Source organism: Penaeus vannamei, chromosome 1, assembly GCF_042767895.1.
Source record: "Penaeus vannamei isolate JL-2024 chromosome 1, ASM4276789v1, whole genome shotgun sequence".
Taxonomy (NCBI): Eukaryota; Metazoa; Arthropoda; class Malacostraca; order Decapoda; family Penaeidae; genus Penaeus; species Penaeus vannamei.
The window spans coordinates 49872698-49892143 of NC_091549.1; the positions used below are offsets into that span (position 1 = coordinate 49872698).

Below are 19446 nucleotides of genomic sequence, written 5' to 3' on the forward strand. Positions count from 1 at the left end.
ATTCTCCTGTACCCATTCCCAGATTCTGTTTATTAATTCCCGGAGAGGGCCTGCTATGTTCTGAGAATAGAGCATTGGAAATATTAGTCTGACCTATTTCCTTTTTATTTTCTAACAAGGATTCCCTGGGTATTTTATTCAGTCTACTTAATGCCCCTTGGAGGATCCTGTCGTTGTACCCTCTGGCCTTGAAAAAGCCGACCATCTCCCTCAAGGCCACCTCCAGCTGTTCCGGATCGCTCACAATTCTCTTAATCCGGAGACCTTGTGAGAACGGGAGGCTCTTCTTCAGGTTGGGGTGGTGGCTTGACTGAAAATGTAGATATTGATGAGTGTTTGAAGGTTTGTGGTACACTGTACACAAAGTATCCAAAAAGGGTAATTTCATTTTGTCATATTCTATTGTAAATTTTAAATCCGGATGAAAACTATTAAGTTCTTTGAAGTAGTCTTGTAGCTCTACTTCTGTGCCCTGAAACACTCCAAAGATATCATCAATATATCTGTAAAAAAGCCAGGGTTGTTTTTCTAATTTCTTTCTCTTTCGTTCTATGTTTGCGTGAATGAAAATTTCCCCCAAAGCTACTGAGACGGAGGCATCTATTGCCGTCCCTTTCATCTGTAGGTAGCAATCGTTATCAAATTTAAGTAATGTTCCTTTTGTTATGTGCTCAATTCCTTCTCAACCTACCTTTTACATACCCGAGGTTTTTCTCATAGAAATTAGCTACTACCCCGGCCGCTTCTTCCTGTGGAATGTGGAAGGATACAGACACAATATCAGAGGAAAAAAGGTAGACCTCTATTTCGAGTTTCGGGTCCTCCTTCAGTCTCCTAAGGAAATGTGTTGTCTTGTAGCCGCTCTGGAAGTAGTTCTAATAAGGGTGATAAGGTGGTGGTTAATGGTCTATCTCCCGGTCTCGTAGGTGAACAGCATCCGCGGAGGACCGGCCTTCTCGGCCATGCTCCCAAACCTTCGTCGATTTTTTTGTGGGTTTTTGGGAGCACATACCAGTGTGGAATGCTGGCTTTGTAGGCCAACAGGGCGTCCCTCTGTGATGCTGTAAACGAGGTTCGCGTCTAAGGGAGTCTAAGCATTAGTCTGTTTACTAGCTGCTTGTTTTCTGCATGTACCCTCTGCAGCTCTTCCTGTGGGTTAATCAGTTGTTTGTGTTTCTTTATCATTGAAATGAACCCTTCCCATAGTTCTATAATTTTCTGTTTTAAGTACAACCAATGCTCCATCTTTATCTGCTTTCTTAATTACAATATTCGGGTTTGTCTTCAGTTCTTTCAAGGCTGTAATTTCTTGCCTTGTTCAGCTTGTTTTTCTTTTTTGCATGATTCTAAAATCCGTGTTTCCTCTTCCTTTAATTTTCCTTTTAACCCTGGCATTTTTTTGGGGGGTATTTTTATAAAGGTCTCTCCAGTTATAAAGAGTCCCACTAGATTGAATGACAGGGTCAGAGAAACACACAATCTTCGTTGTTTCAGTTTATTGAAGGTGTTCTTAATGGTGTTAGTTGGTAGCAAGGCGAGCTAGGCGTTGGCCCTGACCCTTAGAGTGGCGAAGGTAGTAGTGAGAGTGAGTTATGGTAGGTCGCTCTCAGGTCAGTTTGGTCTTGTGACTCCAGGCGACCTTGAAGGCGACCTCGAGCCGGACAGAGTAGTTGTATATTTAGAACAGGCTGCCGGTGCAAACATCCAGTATCAACAGCAGGCGTACTAATACGATACGGTATGCCTTATTAGTAACTCCATCGCTCTGCCACCTACCCCGCCTCGTCCTCGATGCGCTGAAAATAGCTCCTAGAAGTTGACCTGACGTTCCTACCGCTTCCCCTGCTGCGACACGGATCGACTGACGACGAGGGTTCATGGCGTACGTCCTCGTTTTCGCCTGATCGGTCCTCGTCGGTTCTCGTGGCGAGCGTCCTCCATCTCGTCCTTCTCCAGGGTGCATCCGTCCACGGCGTATTCGCGCAAAGTCCTCCTGGGGGTAGACGGTCCTCAACCTGGTCCCTCCTGACGGCTGGTCTTCCTGTCTCTGCTTCGTGGGAGCCGCATACTACCGACGACTCCGCTGACGGCAGCCAGACCATGCACACAAGGGCCAGGATAGTAGGAGAGAAAGATGCGACAGGTTGGGGGGGAGGGTTATGAACGATTAGCTACGAGGTGAAACAATCTATGTATTTATATATTTTTTTCATTTTCCTTCATTTTGATTTTTTTTTTTAAGGAACTATTCGAACCGACCCGCAAGTGCCTACTTGAACTCCGAACACTCCGAACAAGGATAGAAGAGAGAAAATGGCAATTACTACATCTACAGGTACTCAGTGCACTAGGCTTTCCGTTGCATAAGGATAGGGTCCGAGGCCTTACTGCGGGTTTGTTCGTCCTCCCTATGCATCCGATATGCTTTCGCATAGCACGCCCCAAACGCTAATAAAAGAAGAAGCATGCCAATCGAGGTGACAAATACAGGATAGAAAAAGTGTATATGAAATTCCGACGTCCGCGTCCTGAACCTTACTAATGTCCCTTAGATGTTGATTGTCGGCAAGGTCAGGAGTGACGGCTTAATCGCTATAGGATCTGCAGCGACGTCCATAACGAAGGACTTGATTGTAGGAACTTTTAATGGCAGGGAACTTAACTTACAGTTGTGGGTTAGTACAAAGGTTCCCTGCAATGACCTATCTGGCTGAATCTCTTTGCAAGCAATAGTGGCGGCTGTTGACTGATAGAAATATATCAGGGTTATCTGAGAGAGGGTAAGCATAAAGGGAGAGATCAGATCTTTCACCTATTCGAAGGAACAGAGGGAGGTAACATGCCTATTAGAAAGGTGAGCACGAGCACAAGATGGAGATTGAAGAGATGAAAGTATAGGTGAAGAAAAACATACGTAAATGTCCTTGGCAGACTTCGTACAGGAATTTAAGAGGTCGGGGGTAGGGAAGGATAAAGCATGTCCCTCTATTTCCCTAAGGATAAAGGTGTGTGGGACGCTAACCATGTAGTGTGAGTTGTTAGTTTTGTGTGGGAAGGGGTGAACGCGATAAGCTTTAAAGACAATAGGAGGACGCACCGGAATAATAACAGATAGCCCAGAAACAGTGAGGAAAGACTTCAGGCTAGCATAAAACCGAGTGCGTTGTCCAAGAGGGAAGAAAGTCTTAGAAAAAGGATACATTGCGAAGTATTGCGTTCATGTCGGCATATGAAATCAGGGTTGGCAAGACCTCACCGCGCGCCGCACGGATGAGGGCAGTTGCCAAGTCATTCACTCGCCGTGTAATTTTGTTAACTGTATGCTGGTAAGAGTAGAAATAGAGTCGAAGAAGTAAGGTGATAAACTTCATTTACAGTCCCTACAATTTGACCGACCTTGCCTCTAACATTATTGAAAGCAGAAACTAAATCCCGAACGCTATACGCAAGCATGTTGACGACGTGAGCAGACGAGTCGAAACTGTGAGCTACAGACGATAAGCTTTCCTTATACTTCCTGAGCTCGGATGCAAGAGAGTCGTCATCCACAACTCCGAACAATCCATGTGCAATATTTCCTATGAAAATGAATAATCCTCATCGGGCCCTACCGGAAAACTTAAGAGGCCCTACGAAGGAATCCAAATCCGCAATCGTCGAGGATAAGATACGATTGAACAGACGCCTATCGTGTGCATCAAGGGAAGAGTCAAGGGTAATATTACCACGAAGAGAAAGTAACTGGGTCCTATGATATATCATGAGCAGCGAAGCATTGCGGAGTGACATTAGCGAGAATCGGGCTTCCACATGAGAGGTTATGGAGCAAACCTTCCCCAGGTCCTCAATCATAGCCCCAGGTGCATCTTTCACAGTATTCGGCAGGCGGTGAGAATCTCCTCCCACGAGGAGTGCCAGAAAGAATATGGTCGACAGCATACTGGAAGGAAGAGCCAGAAATCACTCACCACTCGCAAGAGAGACATGAAAGAATATCAGTTCCCGCAAACAAATGCTGTATCACAATAGCCAGTTACGAGAGTCTATGTAAAACAATACACCACAGGAGTAATAATGTCTGAGAGTGAGCGATGCAGGTGAAACATACATTTGTAGACCGACAAAAATGCAATAAAATAGCAAAACTTACAATGCATCATCAAAATTTACAATAACAAAAAAACTACGGTAATTACATATATCTGACTAATACTCTAATTCTCGAAGACTGATGGAAGGAATTGAATGCAGTATGATCTGCAAGAGTATGAATGCTAATGAGAGGGGGACAACCTATGGTTCTTGGCACTGATAATACTGATCAGCTAGCTTCTGTACGTCAAAGTGCAACCACTGAACAGAGCCATCAGCAACAGACTTACACCCTGCCTTGTTGTTCTTTACTGCCACAACTCTGTAGGGTCCTACAGATAACGACTAAGCTTAGGCCGAATAGTATTATGCGCATAATTTTTCTTAAATACCAAAGCACCGACTCCGATACTTTTTGCACGAGCGATTTTATGCTGGTACTCAATGATCCTATCACGCGACCTAGTCAGAAGCGCCTGCTGAAATGCTTGTTGCCGAGAAACCAAATAATTAGCATAGTTGTCCGCATAGAGGGGACGCGGTTTCATCTCCAAGAGTTCATATGGCAACCGCTTGTCTTGCCCTGTGAGAAGAAAGTGCGGGCTATCGCCCAGAGAAGAGTGAAAGGTAGAATTGATGGCCGACAGGACGGTGGGGAAAAGAGCATTCCAGTCATCCTTGCTGAAGTCCACCAATTGACGCAGAATGGTAAGAATAGACTTAAGACGTTCCGTAACGGTTCTAGGATACTATGTCACGGGGACACTATGTCGCGGACATAATGTTGCCACATCTCGCTGTGACACAGCGTCCGTTTCGCATGTGGATAAAATGTCGCGGGAAAGGCATGTTACCATTTATGTGAGTAATCTCTGTTCATTGTCGACAGATATTAGGAAGAAGTGTTGAAATTTTAGCAACAATAATTTAGTATATAGAATTATATTATATATCTCTTCATTCTTTCCTGGCAAAAATGCATAGACGCAAGGATATGTTATACCACCAAAATATGCATGGAGTGTGTACTGCTGCTTGTATCCGACAGGGGCCGCTTTAAACATTCCATCACCAAACCAATGACGAGACGGCAAGAAATTTCAAATCAGTCTGCTGCGAAGATCATCACCCCATCATCTTCATAAGAAAGGAAGGCCTCTCCGCTTACCGTTGTCCAAAATGGCTGAAGATCAGACACACCTGCCTTTTGCCTCTTGATGACGTCTACCGTTGTATTAGATGAGCCCAGCCGACTTCAGCTCTAGTGTAAAATGTGTTGACAATATGTGCGATGGGCTTTGATGTTGCGGCAGCACGTTCCTTCATTGCTGCTAGTATCCCCTCCACCTCAGCCTTCCCAGGGACAGCAGGATGTCTGTGGATGAGGTTTTGCCACTTCACTATTTCCTCATTAACGGTGTGAACCCTGGCACCACAGGTTCTGTTTTCGCATCTCCACACAACTTTGTCCTGATGGTCCCTTTCCTTCGTAAAGAGATGTTGGCCAGCGCTGAGTTTCACAGTCGCCCGGTATGATGCTATAATGTGACAGGCCTCGGACATTGAAAAGAGAAGGTGGGGGAGGGTAATCTTCATTCAATCCCTCGTACCATGAAACATCGAGCTCGGGGTAGGGTGATAATGGAAGCTCGGTTGAGTTCTCCATGTTGAATGATGTCAAACTCCTTAAATTCATTATTATAGCAAGATCACATGTTAAAACTAGCGGAAGTTAGAGCAATTAGGGTAGGTAAGGTCAGCGGAAAACTCGCGCAACACAGTCACAGCGACATACAAGGTAAAGTCAGCCGACGACCAAGTTATATGAGGACAACTCGCGCGACAGTCACCGCGACATAATGTCCGCCAGACGCGAAACTGTATGACGGGGGTGACTCCGTGACTTTCCTTCCAGGTCATAGTGTCTGCGAGACATAGAGACAGTGCACCCATTAGCCTACGGGCGGAACGGCGAAACATTTACCTGCGTCACATTCAGCTGCTGTGCGAAACTGGCTAACACCTGATTGACAAACTCGGTACCATTATCCGAGCTTAAATATTGTGGACAGCCGAGGTGGCAACAAATGACGTCATTAAATGCTTTCGTGACGTGCACAGCAGCCTTTGATGGTACCGCCACCTACTCACAGTAGCGAGAAAAATTTTCCACAAACACAAGGATGTGTTTGTTGCCAGAGCGTGATATGGTGAAACCTGGCAGTCTCACACATGACACTTTCTGCCACGGAAAATCCGGAATGTCAAACTTTAGTGCAGGCACAGGATCACTTGTGTAACCTTTATACAAGGCACATGTCTTGCAAGACCTGGCGTGTTTTACTACCCTTTCCATTAAGGAAAATAAAATCGGTTACGTATCAAATGTTATAGCCTTATGAATACCACAATGCGCTGCTTCACGGGATTCATGTGCATACGTCAACACACGCGACACTATACTTTCCGGTACCACCAGGACTTGCCGGATGATCTTTCTGCGACCCCTAATTCGCTTCAGTTGATATCTCCGCATTAAGAGTCCTGTATCATCAAGAAAAAAATCCTTAACCGGTAACCCTTTATACTTGGTGACTACCGTACCTTTGCTTAAAGCTTGTATGATCTGGCCGTACCTCTTATCGGTGCGTTGGGCAGCATATACGTTGTCTTTATGCAGCGGTTCTAGGGGGAAACCTGTGAAGCACTATTAATAACAGCTGACGAAGGCAAGCTAAATGAAGGGGGGAAATCTGCAGTGTCATCCCTCCTCAAAGGGTGCGAAGTTTCGATTGGCGCGCTTGACAACGTGTCGGCGACGACATTGCGCGGCCCTGAATATACACAAATGTCACATCGAAATCGCCCAGGATATCCTGATAACGTGCCCTACGACCATACGGATCATTACCATTGAGCGATGTGAGCGGCATGTGGTCCGTGTGGACCATGACCTTGTACCCTAGTATTATATCTCGGAAATACTTAAGAGCCCATACAATCGCTAACATTTCCCTATCGGTGACTGAGTAATTCTTCTCTCCACTAGTAAGAACCCTACTAGCAAACCCGGCGAGACGCAAGTTACCTTCGTGCTCCTGCATTAAAGCCGCACCGAGCCCAACATTTGACGCGTCTGTATGAAGAATGAAAGGGAGGTCAAACCGGAAATGCAAGCACGGGAGCAAGCGATAAACAATTCTTCGGCTTTCTATATGCATTGACCTGCTCCTCGTCCCAGCGCCAAGGGACGTCTTTCTTGAGGAGGTACGTCAGTGGTGCAACGATCCTCCCATAATCCTTGATGAAAGGCCTATAAAAACCAGCCAACCCCAGGAATGACTTTACCTGTGTTACATCAGAGGGAATGGGGAACATACTGACAGCTTTGACCTTGGCCTCGTTAGGGGCAATACCTGCAGCACTAATCGAGTGACCAAGGAAATCTAAGCGCTACTGGAAGAACTTGCATTTCGCCGGGTTAATTGTCAAACCCGCTTCCGAGAGTCGCTGAAAAACACTGCACAGGCGCGCTTCGTGGTCCCTGATCGAAGGTGAACAAACCAAAATATCGTCTAAGTAGACTAGCACCTGATCATTAATTAAACCCTGCAGGACGAGTGCCATAAGATGACTAAACATCAAAGGGGAGTTCCCGAGACCCATGGGTGATACAAGGAACTCAGTGACCCACATGCATTGTAAATGCGGTGTACGGTTGGCTGTCCTCTGCCAGGGGGACCTGAAGGAAACCTTTCGCCAGATCAACTGAGGAGAAAATCTTAGTCTCCACCAATGTCTTGCAAGAGTTGGCGAAGGTTAGGAATAGGAAAAGGTGACAGAACAGTCATCTTGTTCAGAAGCCGAAAATCACACACAGGACGAAAATGATGCTGACGCTTCGGAACTAGCAACATCGGCGCTGACCATGGGCTAATCGAAGGCTGGATTAGCCCTTGCTGCAGCATACCACGTACTTCATCCTCTAGAATCTGACGCCTACTGTGCTTGATTCTGTATGCCGGAATATACACAGGTTTAGCTCCAGGGTCTAGAGTAATAGTGTTCAACCATATGAGTTCTGCCTAATGGACAGTCCTTGGTAAAATGTCGGGGAATCGATTTAGTAATTTACTAAGGATCTCCTTACCCTCGATAACTGCGAATGGTCCCTGCATAGCCTTTGCTAATGCTGCAGCGAACGGGTCAGCTGAATCGGCGGAATGAGAAGAAACAGCGCCAGAAAAAAAACTGACACGGGAAGCTCAAATACAGCAATCGGAAGATAATCTAAAAATCAATTAACCTAACACCACTATCTATAGACAAAGGGGCGGATGTCAAGTTCATCACATGTTGTGTACTTCCATCCCGCAAGGTATACAGAGAGGGAAGAACACATGTCCCTATTACACGACAATTTTCGGGGAGGACCAAAATGTACCATTATTACTTGCCGAGGTGGTCACATTAATCAAAACATCATGAAAAGGTGGTATTTCTACAGACTCCCGCGCGACTAAGTGCGCCAAACCATCGTTGTCAACCCAGTGTTATGCTTTGATGAACGAGGTGATGTGGTGGCGATGTTCGTGCATGAATTGTCTGTGGCATGCTGAGTGGAAGAAATTCCAGGATAGACAGAATGAGGTCTAAACTTGAAGAGTAGAAGTCGGTATGTGAGGAAGGTGGAGCAGGTTGTGGAGGAGAGACAGGGAAGGAGGAGAGGTTAGAGGAGAAAAAGGAGGGGAGAAGAGTGGTGTGTCCATGAGTGTGGTCATGTATGATAGATGATTAAATCCGCAAGACGTATTGACATTTGTTGATAGGTGTGGAATCAAGCATGCTAGGGTGAAAAGGGTATGGATGCTTCCAGATGGAACTCGGCTCATTTAGCTTATAAACCTGACCGTTAATTTCCACCTCATTCTGCTGCAGTCGCATAACCATACCAGAACGCTATAGAAAATCATGGGCAAGAAGCAAGTGGCCGGGGAAACTATTATAACCTTTGACCACGACGAACTGATGAGGAAATTTAATGTTTCCAAATCTCAGTGTTACATATATAGTCCCAACTACAGCTAGTTTAGAGCCTGTCAGGCCTCTAACACAAACATTAGCTAGCAATACCTCAGGCAAGAGCCGAAAGTCCTCTAACACCCGTAAGACTGATGCAACTTCCCGTATCAATGAAAAAGTGTGCGACCTTCTCATTAAGTTCAGCAGGTAAGAGAGGGGCCCCTGATCTTGCATTCAGTACACCAGCACTAGCAACTGAGAAGACGACGCAACTACCCCAGAGACCATTACACTTCCTTGCCTGTTTCTTCGTCTAAAAAAAATCACCACTCACTTTCTGTACGCTCCTTTATTAATCTTTGTGATAAATTTAAGGGAGATCGCCACCTGATCTGGGAACAACGTGCACTCATTAAACACATGCCCGTGCCTGTTATAATACGGACAGAGCGGCTTAGCAGAGCACACAGACGGATGATGCATCCTCAAACATCGACGACACTGCCCAATTTGCTACGTGTGGTTTACGGCAACAGCCAGGGGAGAAGCAGCTACAAGATATTGTGGGCTAGAGGGAGGCTTCTGGCTCGCACACGAAAGCGGCGGAGGGGGGGTTTGCTCAATCAAGTGCTTCGCCTACTCGTGCTATTTCGTGGGTGAGCCGCATTCTGGCCGCTGCAAGGAAGAAATGATAGATCCTGAGAATTTTGATGCTACATTGTACATCGTAGGAGCCATGCCTGTATTCATATTTGAGGCCACCGTAACGAAAGTGAAGTCAGAGGAGGCAGGTAGAGTGGCGAGAGCATGGTGTCGGTTTGTGAGGGGAGAGAAAGAGGGGAGACTGATTCAAAAGTAGATGAAGAGCCTTTACAACAAATGACATTTGATGCTAGTCGATCGTCTGTATCTCAATGTTCTAGATTTTTTACTTTTATTTGTAGGTTTTAGGATAGATTACCTTCAGAAATTGTAACGTTTCCCGACTCGAAAAGATAGGTCTGTCTTTTGACCTGCACCTTTTGTTTGGTATATTTCTCGATTTTTCTTGTGTAGCTCTTCTTATGGCTTTCCATGATAATGAATATAATGATAATACATATATCCTATATATAATACACACACACATACACATACACACACACATGTATATTTATATATATGTTTGTGTGTGTATGCGTGTGTGAGTCCCCATCTTCGCCGGCAGCACTTCGCCTCCCTCACCGGCTACGACCTCCTTGATCCGGACGACGAGCCACTCTCCCCGGACGACTACATCCGCCACTCTTACAAGTACAACCAGGAAGAGTACGACGACTTTGGATTCCCCGTTGACGACCGCCGAGCGAAGGACGACGACGAGGAGGAGGACGTGTTACCGCTCGAGTTCGTGTACGACAGGAGGTTCCCGTCCAGGTTCCTGCCGATCGACCGTAGGGTGAGTTGGTTCTGAATGGAGTCGTAGAGGGCAGGTCACATACAGACATACGTGTCTGTCTATATTTGTGTGTTTATATTCAGATTTTTTTCTCTAAAATGTGCACTGACGGAAGGCGCTGATATTTCCTGGCTTAGTACTGACGATTGGTGATGTATATCCAGTTATAGTAGAATGCGGTGATGTATGTATGGTTCATATAGATACACAAACAGGGATATCTCTCTCTCTCTCTACCTATTATATCTACTTTATACCTACATTTACATCTACATTATATATACATTTGGATCTACTTTTAAATCTGAATTTACATCTACATCTACATAGTAGTTGCTTTCATACCAAGGTGGCACGTCGCACGTGGCATGGCACGAGACATGCCACTTCAAAATGAATATATTTAACATGAAACCTGTCACACACAAGTGGCATGGCACGTAGCATATGTTACATGCAACCTGCTTGCCATTCCAAGAATTGACTTGCCTGTTATCAGTGCAGTAATTTTTTAATCGTATAAGATATGGTATACAAACAAACAGTTTTAGAGGTATGGCTTGCATAGAGTAGTTTTGAAGTGTCTACAAAGATTCTGCCCAAAACATTTGACAACACGGCTTCTCTCGCTCAGTGAGTGAGGCTTTGAATGAGGTCATCATAGGCGGTCTTGCAGGAGGAAACAATGCGATGTGCGCCTTCTCTTGTCTTGTCTTCAGCTATGTCTCTTCCAAACAATGAACTAATCACCCAAGTTTGCACAAATGCTATACTGAAGTTCAAATGTTTCTATGACACATCACCTCAGGCCAATAAAAAATATTCTCAGTGGTAGAATGATCAAAATAATTTTCCTTATAAGCACTTACAAGATATTGGAACAAGTTTGCCTCACAATATTCCCAAAGTCATCCACTTTCTCCCTCCAAGTGACAGATAGATGATCTTCACAAGATTACCTAGGAACTACGACAACAAAAACACCGTCATCCTCTGATGATACCATCTGGTGAACCAAGTGACACGTACCTTAAGCCGCTTTCACACTAAGATTGATAGTCGAACATGACATGCCATTTTAAAATGAACACCTTGAAATATATGAAGCCTTTCACACAGATGTGGCGTGGTGTCGCACACAGATCACACCCGGTACATGTGACGTGCCTTGCCACTTCTTTGTTGAAAAGTTTCATATATTTCTGAATGTTAATTTTCAAATGATGTGCCACGTGCGACGAACCACCTTGGTGTGAAGTTGGTTTTGGTCATTGGTCACTTGCCACCTGCCACTTGTCACGTGTGATGCGACATCTTGGTGTGAAAGCGGCTTTAGGGCGCTTCCATGCCATATGTGTGTGTATATATATATATATATATATATATATATATATATATATATATATATAATGTGTTTATGTATTTATATGTATGTATGTGTTTATGTATTTATATGTATGTATTTATATGTATGTATTTATATGTATGTATTTATATGTATGTATTTATATGTATGTATTTAGATGCCTGTATTTAGATGCCTGTATTTAGATGCCTGTATTTAGATGCCTGTATTTAGATGCCTGTATTTAGATGCCTGTATTTAGATGCCTGTATTTAGATGCCTGTATTTAGATGCCTGTATTTAGATGCCTGTATTTAGATGCCTGTATTTAGATGCCTGTATTTAGATGCCTGTATTTAGATGCCTGTATTTAGATGCCTGTCTATATTTGGGTATTGTATTATATAAAATCACACACATCATGTATGTACATCAGCTATAAACACAGGGCCGCTTCGACCTCCTCAACCCAGACCTCGGCCCGGAAGGAGTACCCTTCGTCGAGGGAGACATGGTTTTCCCAGAAAAGCCTTCACCTCCAGGAGGAGAGGGGGCGGGGGTGGGTGAGGAGGGAGGACGGAAGCTCGTGTCGCAGGAACGGCTGCTTTGGCCGCCGCATCCGGATACTGGCCTCCCCTTCGTGCCGTTTGTCATTCACAGCTCGGGTGAGAACGCTTCATATTTCATACTGCCGAAACTCTGTGTGTGTGTGTGTGTGTGTGTGTGTGTGTGTGTGTGTGTGTGTGTGTGTGTAATGTATATATGGCTATATAATCTATTGATCCCACCGCTTCCAAGTTCACCAATCAGCATTGCCGATGTGTCAATCACTTAAATATCTCAAACACTAAATTTTCGAGGAAAGAGCATGTGGTTTGGTGCAGAGACCAAGACACTGGTAGTGCTGAGTAGCGAAATTAGAAGTAGAGGGAATTGTGCAGACATAAAGTGCAAATATGTCCTTTTTTCTTATACTTCTCCTCCCCCCTTCCTCCCTTAGCCAAGAAAATCCGGCCCCTGCTCGAAAAGGCCATCCGCACGTGGGAGAACCGCACCTGTATCACCTTCAAGGAAATACCCTTAGAAGACGAGGACGACCTACATGGCTACTCAGATTCCCAGCAGCGCCTTCGGGGGCCATTCCTCGTGTTCGTACGGGGTTCCGGTTGCTGGAGCTACGTCGGGAGGCAGTACTGGCGGCGGTGGGGCCAGAGACTCTCGATCGGGCGGGGGTGCACGAAGGTAGGTGGCTGGTGCTTGTGGGTTGAAGAGACTTGACGGGAGTGGAGTATAATCGCTGTGTGCTTTTGGTGCGTAGAAACCTTTTTTTTCACTGGGGTGTATTCATTGATCATTTGCGGGTAGTTTAATATGCATTGCTAAGTGAGTTGTTTTATTATTTACTACAGTGATAGTATTGTATTGCTAAAAACTCGAACTATTATCTATCGGGAGGAAAAATGTAACCAGAATTGACCCTTGCGGAACACTGTGATACATGTGCAGCAGATTTGTTGTGATACAAGCGGCATAGATCTTTTCAACACTAAGCCAGCAAGCTGAATGGTTTGCCAGCTATACCAAAGTAGCATCATTTTTATAATAATCAAAGTTTTCATTCCATCTCGCATCATGTACTAAGTGTCAATAGCTGTAATGGTACACTGGGATCAAGAGATGAAATATATAATCTTCAAAAAACGGTAGAGCATTGTGGCATCAGATCGATTTTGTGGCTCCTATTTTGCCATTTGAAAACCGTCATTTAACCTCTTGGTAATTTATTAATCTAGCGCTTGCAACTAGTTCTTCTATCTTACTAAAATGGGAAATATTGGCCTGTAAGCAGCGTGTTTGAAGGATAAATTAAATTCAATACAGGAGAGGAGCAACAAAGCCTGTAATGTGACGTTTGACTGAGACACGATCAAAACATTTTTTGAAGCTGCTAATTAGATTGAATTTTATGTGCCACCTTTTCTGGTAGCAATTTGGATGTCACCAATTGGCCGCAATTGACTTCTGGCTGTTTTATTGCACTGGTTATTTTTTCGATAGGTACACAGTATTTTGCAATGTAATATCCTGATAGCTTTTTGATGTCTTATGTTGGATTGTGCTATGTTATAGATATCCAGTAAAAGTATGAATATGCATCAAAATAAATGAGGTAGGAGCAATGCATCTGGCAACTCGCGAGAGAGGGGTCGTGTTTGCCGTAATCGCAGTAAAAGACGGCTATAGTCAAGCTGCTTCTAACACCCATTCTTTCCCAAAGGCATCTCGTAATAAGGGGTTCATGAGGTACACAGTAACCTCCCATCTCTCACTGTCACCCCATTATGACTTGCACACCTTGTAGCCCATAAACAAAGCCTGTAACTAATGTCATTTACAATTCAGTCTCTCCTACTATCTCCCTTTACAGCTCGGCACAGTATTGCATGAAATCGGCCATGCACTCGGCCTTCTGCATGAACAATCCCGGAGCGACCGAGACGAGCATGTGAAAATCTTGTGGGAGAATATCATACTAGGGAAACAGAAGAATTTTCGTGTGTGGAAAGACAGTCGATTTGATGGAGTTCCTTATGATTACTCTTCCGTCATGCACTATGGGAGTTATGTAGGTCTTTAACTGTTTTTATTGATCTTTAATTTCTATTTTTCTTATTCTTTCCTCGCAGACCAACAGAAAATAATAAACTAAATATGATCATGATCATATTAAGATTAAAAAAAAAGAAAATAATATGAATGATGATGGTATTGATAGTAAATGTGGATATTACATTGGCAACAGTACTGTCACTTCTTGGCAGTAGTAATCTAAGAGACAGATGTAGTAGTAATAGTGTTAATTATCAGGTAAACTTTACTAACTAATGATAATACTTTAATATGTTGATGAAGTTTCCTTTGCTGTCCATTTCTTTTTGTCAGTCATTACTGCCACCACCACCCAGCATTTTCTCCATTGTCCTCTCAGTTTTTCAGCCAAGGCGGCCAGCCGACGATCCTCCCCAGGAACCCCTTCCACCAGCCCCTCCTAGGCCAGCGGGATGGCTTTTCCTTCAGGGACACTGCGGCGGTCAACTCCATCTATGGCTGCGTTAGTGAGTTAGGGGTCCCTTTTGTGGAGGTCTTGTTTTCATGTGTTGAGTTTTGATGCCTGTCTCATTTTTTTTCTGTTTGCTTGTATGTCTTATAGATATATGTATGCTCGTGTAATGTACTTCTATGCATGTGTCCTCCCGCTCGTTTATACAGTCAGCATGTTTTTGGATTTTGCCAAAGGATTGGTCTTAGTTGACTATTCAGTTTTATCGAGTTATGCCATAACAGGCATTGCTAATAATTGTTTTGAATCATATCAAAGCAATAGAAAATAGGATCTTCCCATCTTTGTTTATGCACTTCATTCTCGAAGGCATGCTGTATTTTGTAATTGTTTTTTATTTATCGCTGATGTGAAAGGAGTCCTATTGTAAATTTCACCGTTTGCTATGACAGCGATAGACCTTTGTCCTACAAAAGTGACATTCTCATAGATATAGTACAAAGTTGATAAACGTCACTCGCTGAATATCTTCAGTCATTTGAAATGCGGCACCTCTCGTGCGAGAGGAATCGAACAGGCGGTAAACATTTATCGAGTCACTAGATGCATTCTTCCTACTTCAGTTATTTTCATGCATATACATAACTTTATTGGATACTTAGAACACAGCAAAACCCAACATATAATATCAAAAGCCATCTGTACGCCGAAAAGATCACCTGTACAATGAAACAACTAGTCCACTTTTATGTCATAAAAGTGGACAGAGTTTATGCTGCGTTCGGAACTGCTCGTCCTGCTCGTCCAAACCAGTTGGACGAGTTGTTTTGACCGTTCAGAACCTCTACTATCTCGTTCTGGACAAGTCCATCTCGTCCATCTCGGCCTCCTGCGAACCTGGGTGAGCAGGACGAGATGACGTTAATTACAATAGCTTTTGTATGTAAACATTGACAGTTGCAGGGCGACCACAAGATATTGATGGGTAATTTTATGGCCCTTTATTGGTCTTATCAAGGGATATTTTTGTGTTTGTCAGTTGCAGGTAAGTTAAATATGTATCAAAGGAGTTACAGAACCTATGCTGCATGTGTAATAAAGACACCGGTATGATAAGAAAATGAATGTTTGCATTCGAGCCGGGTGCATTCTGGGCAGAAAGGGTCTTGGTGGTTCCGAACGCGGCCCAGTCTTCCTGCTGGTCCTGGACACGTTGTGTAGACGAGAAAGAGGAGGAGTTCTGAACGCAGCATTAGCGACGTGTCTCGCCTCCGATCACGATACAGCTCTTGAGTGCGACACCCTAATTGCCATAGGAAAAGATGGCATTTGTTAACATTGTTGGCTCTGAACAATGCCTTGTTTACTCCTATAAACATCATCATATATTGATTGCCGTTCATTTAAGTATTTTGTTTTTGTGTGAATGCCAGAAAATGATACTAATATACATGATTATTTTCGTTGTTGAATAGGGCGTCTGGGAAGAGATTCAGCCATTAATTTCAGTTGTTTTATATTTGTCTTTGTACTTTTAATTATCTTTTGGGCTTTAGATATAGAATTTAATTTTGCATTCCTCTCTCTCTCTCTCTCTCTCTCTCTCTCTCTCTCTCTCTCTCTCTCTCTCTCTCTCTCTCTCTCTCTCTCTCTCTCTCTCTCTCTCTCTCTCTCTCCCTCTCCCTCTCCCTCCCTCCCTCTCCCTCCCCCCCTCCCTCCTTCCCTCCCTCTCTCCATCCCTCCCTCCCCTCCCTCTCTCCATCCCTCCCTCCCCCCCCTCCCTCCTTCCCTTCCTCCCCCCCTCCCTCCTTCTCTCCATCCCTCCCTCCCCCCTCCCTCCTTCCCTCCCTCTCTCCATCCCTCCCTCCCCCCTCTCTCCTTCCCTCCCTCCCCCCTCTCTCCTTCCCTCCCTCCCCCCTCTCTCCTTCCCTCCCTCCCCCCCCTCTCTCCTTCCCTTCCTCCCTCCCTCCTTTCCCTCCCCCCCTCTCTCCTTCCCTCCATCTCTCCCTCCCTCCTTCCCTCCTTCCCTCCTTCCCTCCCTTCCCTCCTTCCCTCCCTCCCCTCCATCTCTCCCTCCCTCCACCTCTCCCTCCCTCCTTCCCTCCCTCCCCCCCTCTCTCCTTCCCTCCCTCCCCCCCCTCTCTCCTTCCCTCCCTCCCCCCCTCTCTCCTTCCCTCCCTCACCCCCCCTCTCTCCTTCCCTCACCCTCACCCTCCCTCTCTCCTACCCTCCCTCCCTCCCTCCCTCTCTCCCTCTCCCCCTCCCTCCTCCCCCCCCCCCCCTCTCCCCCTCCAGAGCGATGGGAAGCCTCCTGTGGCGCCGCGACTCCGAAGTGCGAGAACGGCGGCTACATCTTCCGGAACTGCCGCTGCCTGTGCCCGCCCGGAACAGCTGGACCCACGTGCGCCGCTGTGGTTGGGGACTACTACCGTGGGTTACTCGTGTTGTTGTCCTTTTTTGGTGTGGTGTTTTTTTTCGAGTTGTTAATGCCTGTTGTTTTATCATTTTAAGTTTATCGTTTTTTTTTTCGTTTTTTTCTGGTGTTTTTATTATCATATTACTTTTGCTATAGTTTTTTGGCGCTTTAAAAAAAAAAAAATTATATTACTTTTGTTATCTTTTGTTGTCTTATCTTTGTTTTAGTGTCATTGTATTTGTTGCTATTGTTTTGAAAATCACATTTCATTATTGTTTAGTATTATTTTTTCCATTTGTATTGTCTGTCATTTTCGAAAGCGGTTTTGATTACTACTTACATACGTATTTTGAACACCTTTTTTCAGTATGTAGAGTTTAGATGCCTATATCTCGTTTATTAATCATTAATTCTATATAAGCACATATATAATTTTTCTGCACTGTGAAAATTTATACCGGAAAATGTGACTATTGATGATTATATTCATCAGTATACTCGAAAAGCATAAACATTTAGCTGCCACGTAACAGGTTTTGATCATGTTTAGCCCAGCTGAAGTGTGGCGGTAACGTGACGTCATCGCAAACCATTTCGTCACCAGGACATCCACGACCCTTTCCTGCGAATAGTAGGTGATTGTGTTTGTAATAGTTGTTAAAGTTAGTGTTATTGATTGGCTGATTGATCTAATGAATATAAGAGATTGATGGTAATGTAAAATTGTTGGACATACACTCGCTCTCTCTGTGTCTGTGTCTCTGTGTCTGTGTCTGTGTCTCTGTGTCTGTGTCTCTGTGTCTGTGTCTCTGTGTCTGTGTCTCTGTGTCTGTGTCTCTGTGTCTGTGTCTCTGTGTCTGTGTCTGTGTCTCTGTGTGTCTGTGTCTCTGTGTGTCTGTGTCTCTGTGTGTCTGTGTCTCTGTGTGTCTGTGTCTCTGTGTGTCTGTGTCTCTGTGTGTCTGTGTCTCTGTGTGTCTGTGTCTCTGTGTGTCTGTGTCTCTGTGTGTCTGTGTGTCTGTGTGTCTGTGTGTCTGTGTGTCTGTGTGTCTGTGTCTCTGTGTGTCTGTGTCTCTGTGTGTGTGTGTCTGTGTCTGTGTCTGTGTCTGTCTTTCTCTCTCTCTCTCTCTCTCTCATATTTCATGTTTAACATTTGTTCTCTCTCCCTCCCCCCCAATCCCCCAGCCTGGTGCATGTGGTGGGCGAGAGCGCCGCGCCCATGCCAGCGCGTGAGGCTCGTCGTGGACGCCTTCCATCTCCTGCGAGGCGTGGGCGGAGTCTGCCACTGGGACATGTTCGAGGTCCGGCTGCGGGATCCCTTGGAGGCGGGCGGCGCGTGAGTAGAGGGCGTGAGTGGGGCGGGAGGGGGGCGAAAGGGGGGCGGGAGGGATTGGGGATTAGAGAGGGAGGAGTAGGAATTTGGAGGGAGGGATGCGAGTTGGGAATTAGGAATTAGGGAGGGATGTGTTGGGAATTTAGGATTAGGGGGTCAGGAATTAGTGGTTGGGGATTGGGAAGGGATAAGTTAGGAATTAGGGATTGGGGATGGAGGATTAGGAATGAGGGATTGATGAGGGCGAGTCAGGAATGAGGGATTGGGGAGGGAGGATTAGGAATGAGGGATTGATGAGGGCGAGTTGGGAATGAGTGGGAATTGGGGAGGGACGAGCTTGGAAGGAGTGGGAATTGGGGAGGGACGAGCTTGGAAGGAGTGGGAATTGGGGAGTGAGGAACACTATGAGTGAGGACTCAGAGTATGGTTAATCTAATCCAGTAGTACAGATTTGAAAAGGGGTTTTCTGTTAATCCCCAAAAAGTAGTTATATTATAGTGTATAAAGAAAAGGTATTCCTGATTTTTAAGCGTAGTTTTAGAGATTTTTAAAACTTGTCATTTTTTTCTATTTGTCTCCTATATCGTGTCCTTTTTCTCCGTCTTTTCCTTCGTCTTTCCCTTCTCCGTTTCTCCCACTCTTCCTCTTTCACCTTCTACTCTTTTGCCTTTTTCCTTTCCCCTTTCGTCTGTTCCATTCTCCCTTTCCTCCTCCCCGCCCTATCCCTTTCTCCCTTTCTCAA

At 44.9% G+C, this 19446-nt stretch overlaps 1 protein-coding gene across 2 annotated transcripts in view; it reads left to right on the top strand.

The window, feature by feature from the left end:
- Positions 1–19446, top strand: part of LOC113812320 (blastula protease 10) — a 61327-nt gene that overhangs the window by 35072 nt on the left and 6809 nt on the right. Inside the window, exons 2-9 of one of the 2 annotated variants that reach the window (XM_027364188.2) lie at positions 10322–10552; positions 12346–12562; positions 12898–13139; positions 14326–14523; positions 14887–15013; positions 17254–17388; positions 17925–18009; positions 18557–18707. In XM_027364188.2, the coding sequence (XP_027219989.2) occupies positions 10322–10552; positions 12346–12562; positions 12898–13139; positions 14326–14523; positions 14887–15013; positions 17254–17388; positions 17925–18009; positions 18557–18707 (1386 nt within the window). The remainder of the gene's footprint in view (positions 1–10321; positions 10553–12345; positions 12563–12897; positions 13140–14325; positions 14524–14886; positions 15014–17253; positions 17389–17924; positions 18010–18556; positions 18708–19446) is intronic. The other variant, XM_027364187.2, reaches the window with a different exon arrangement.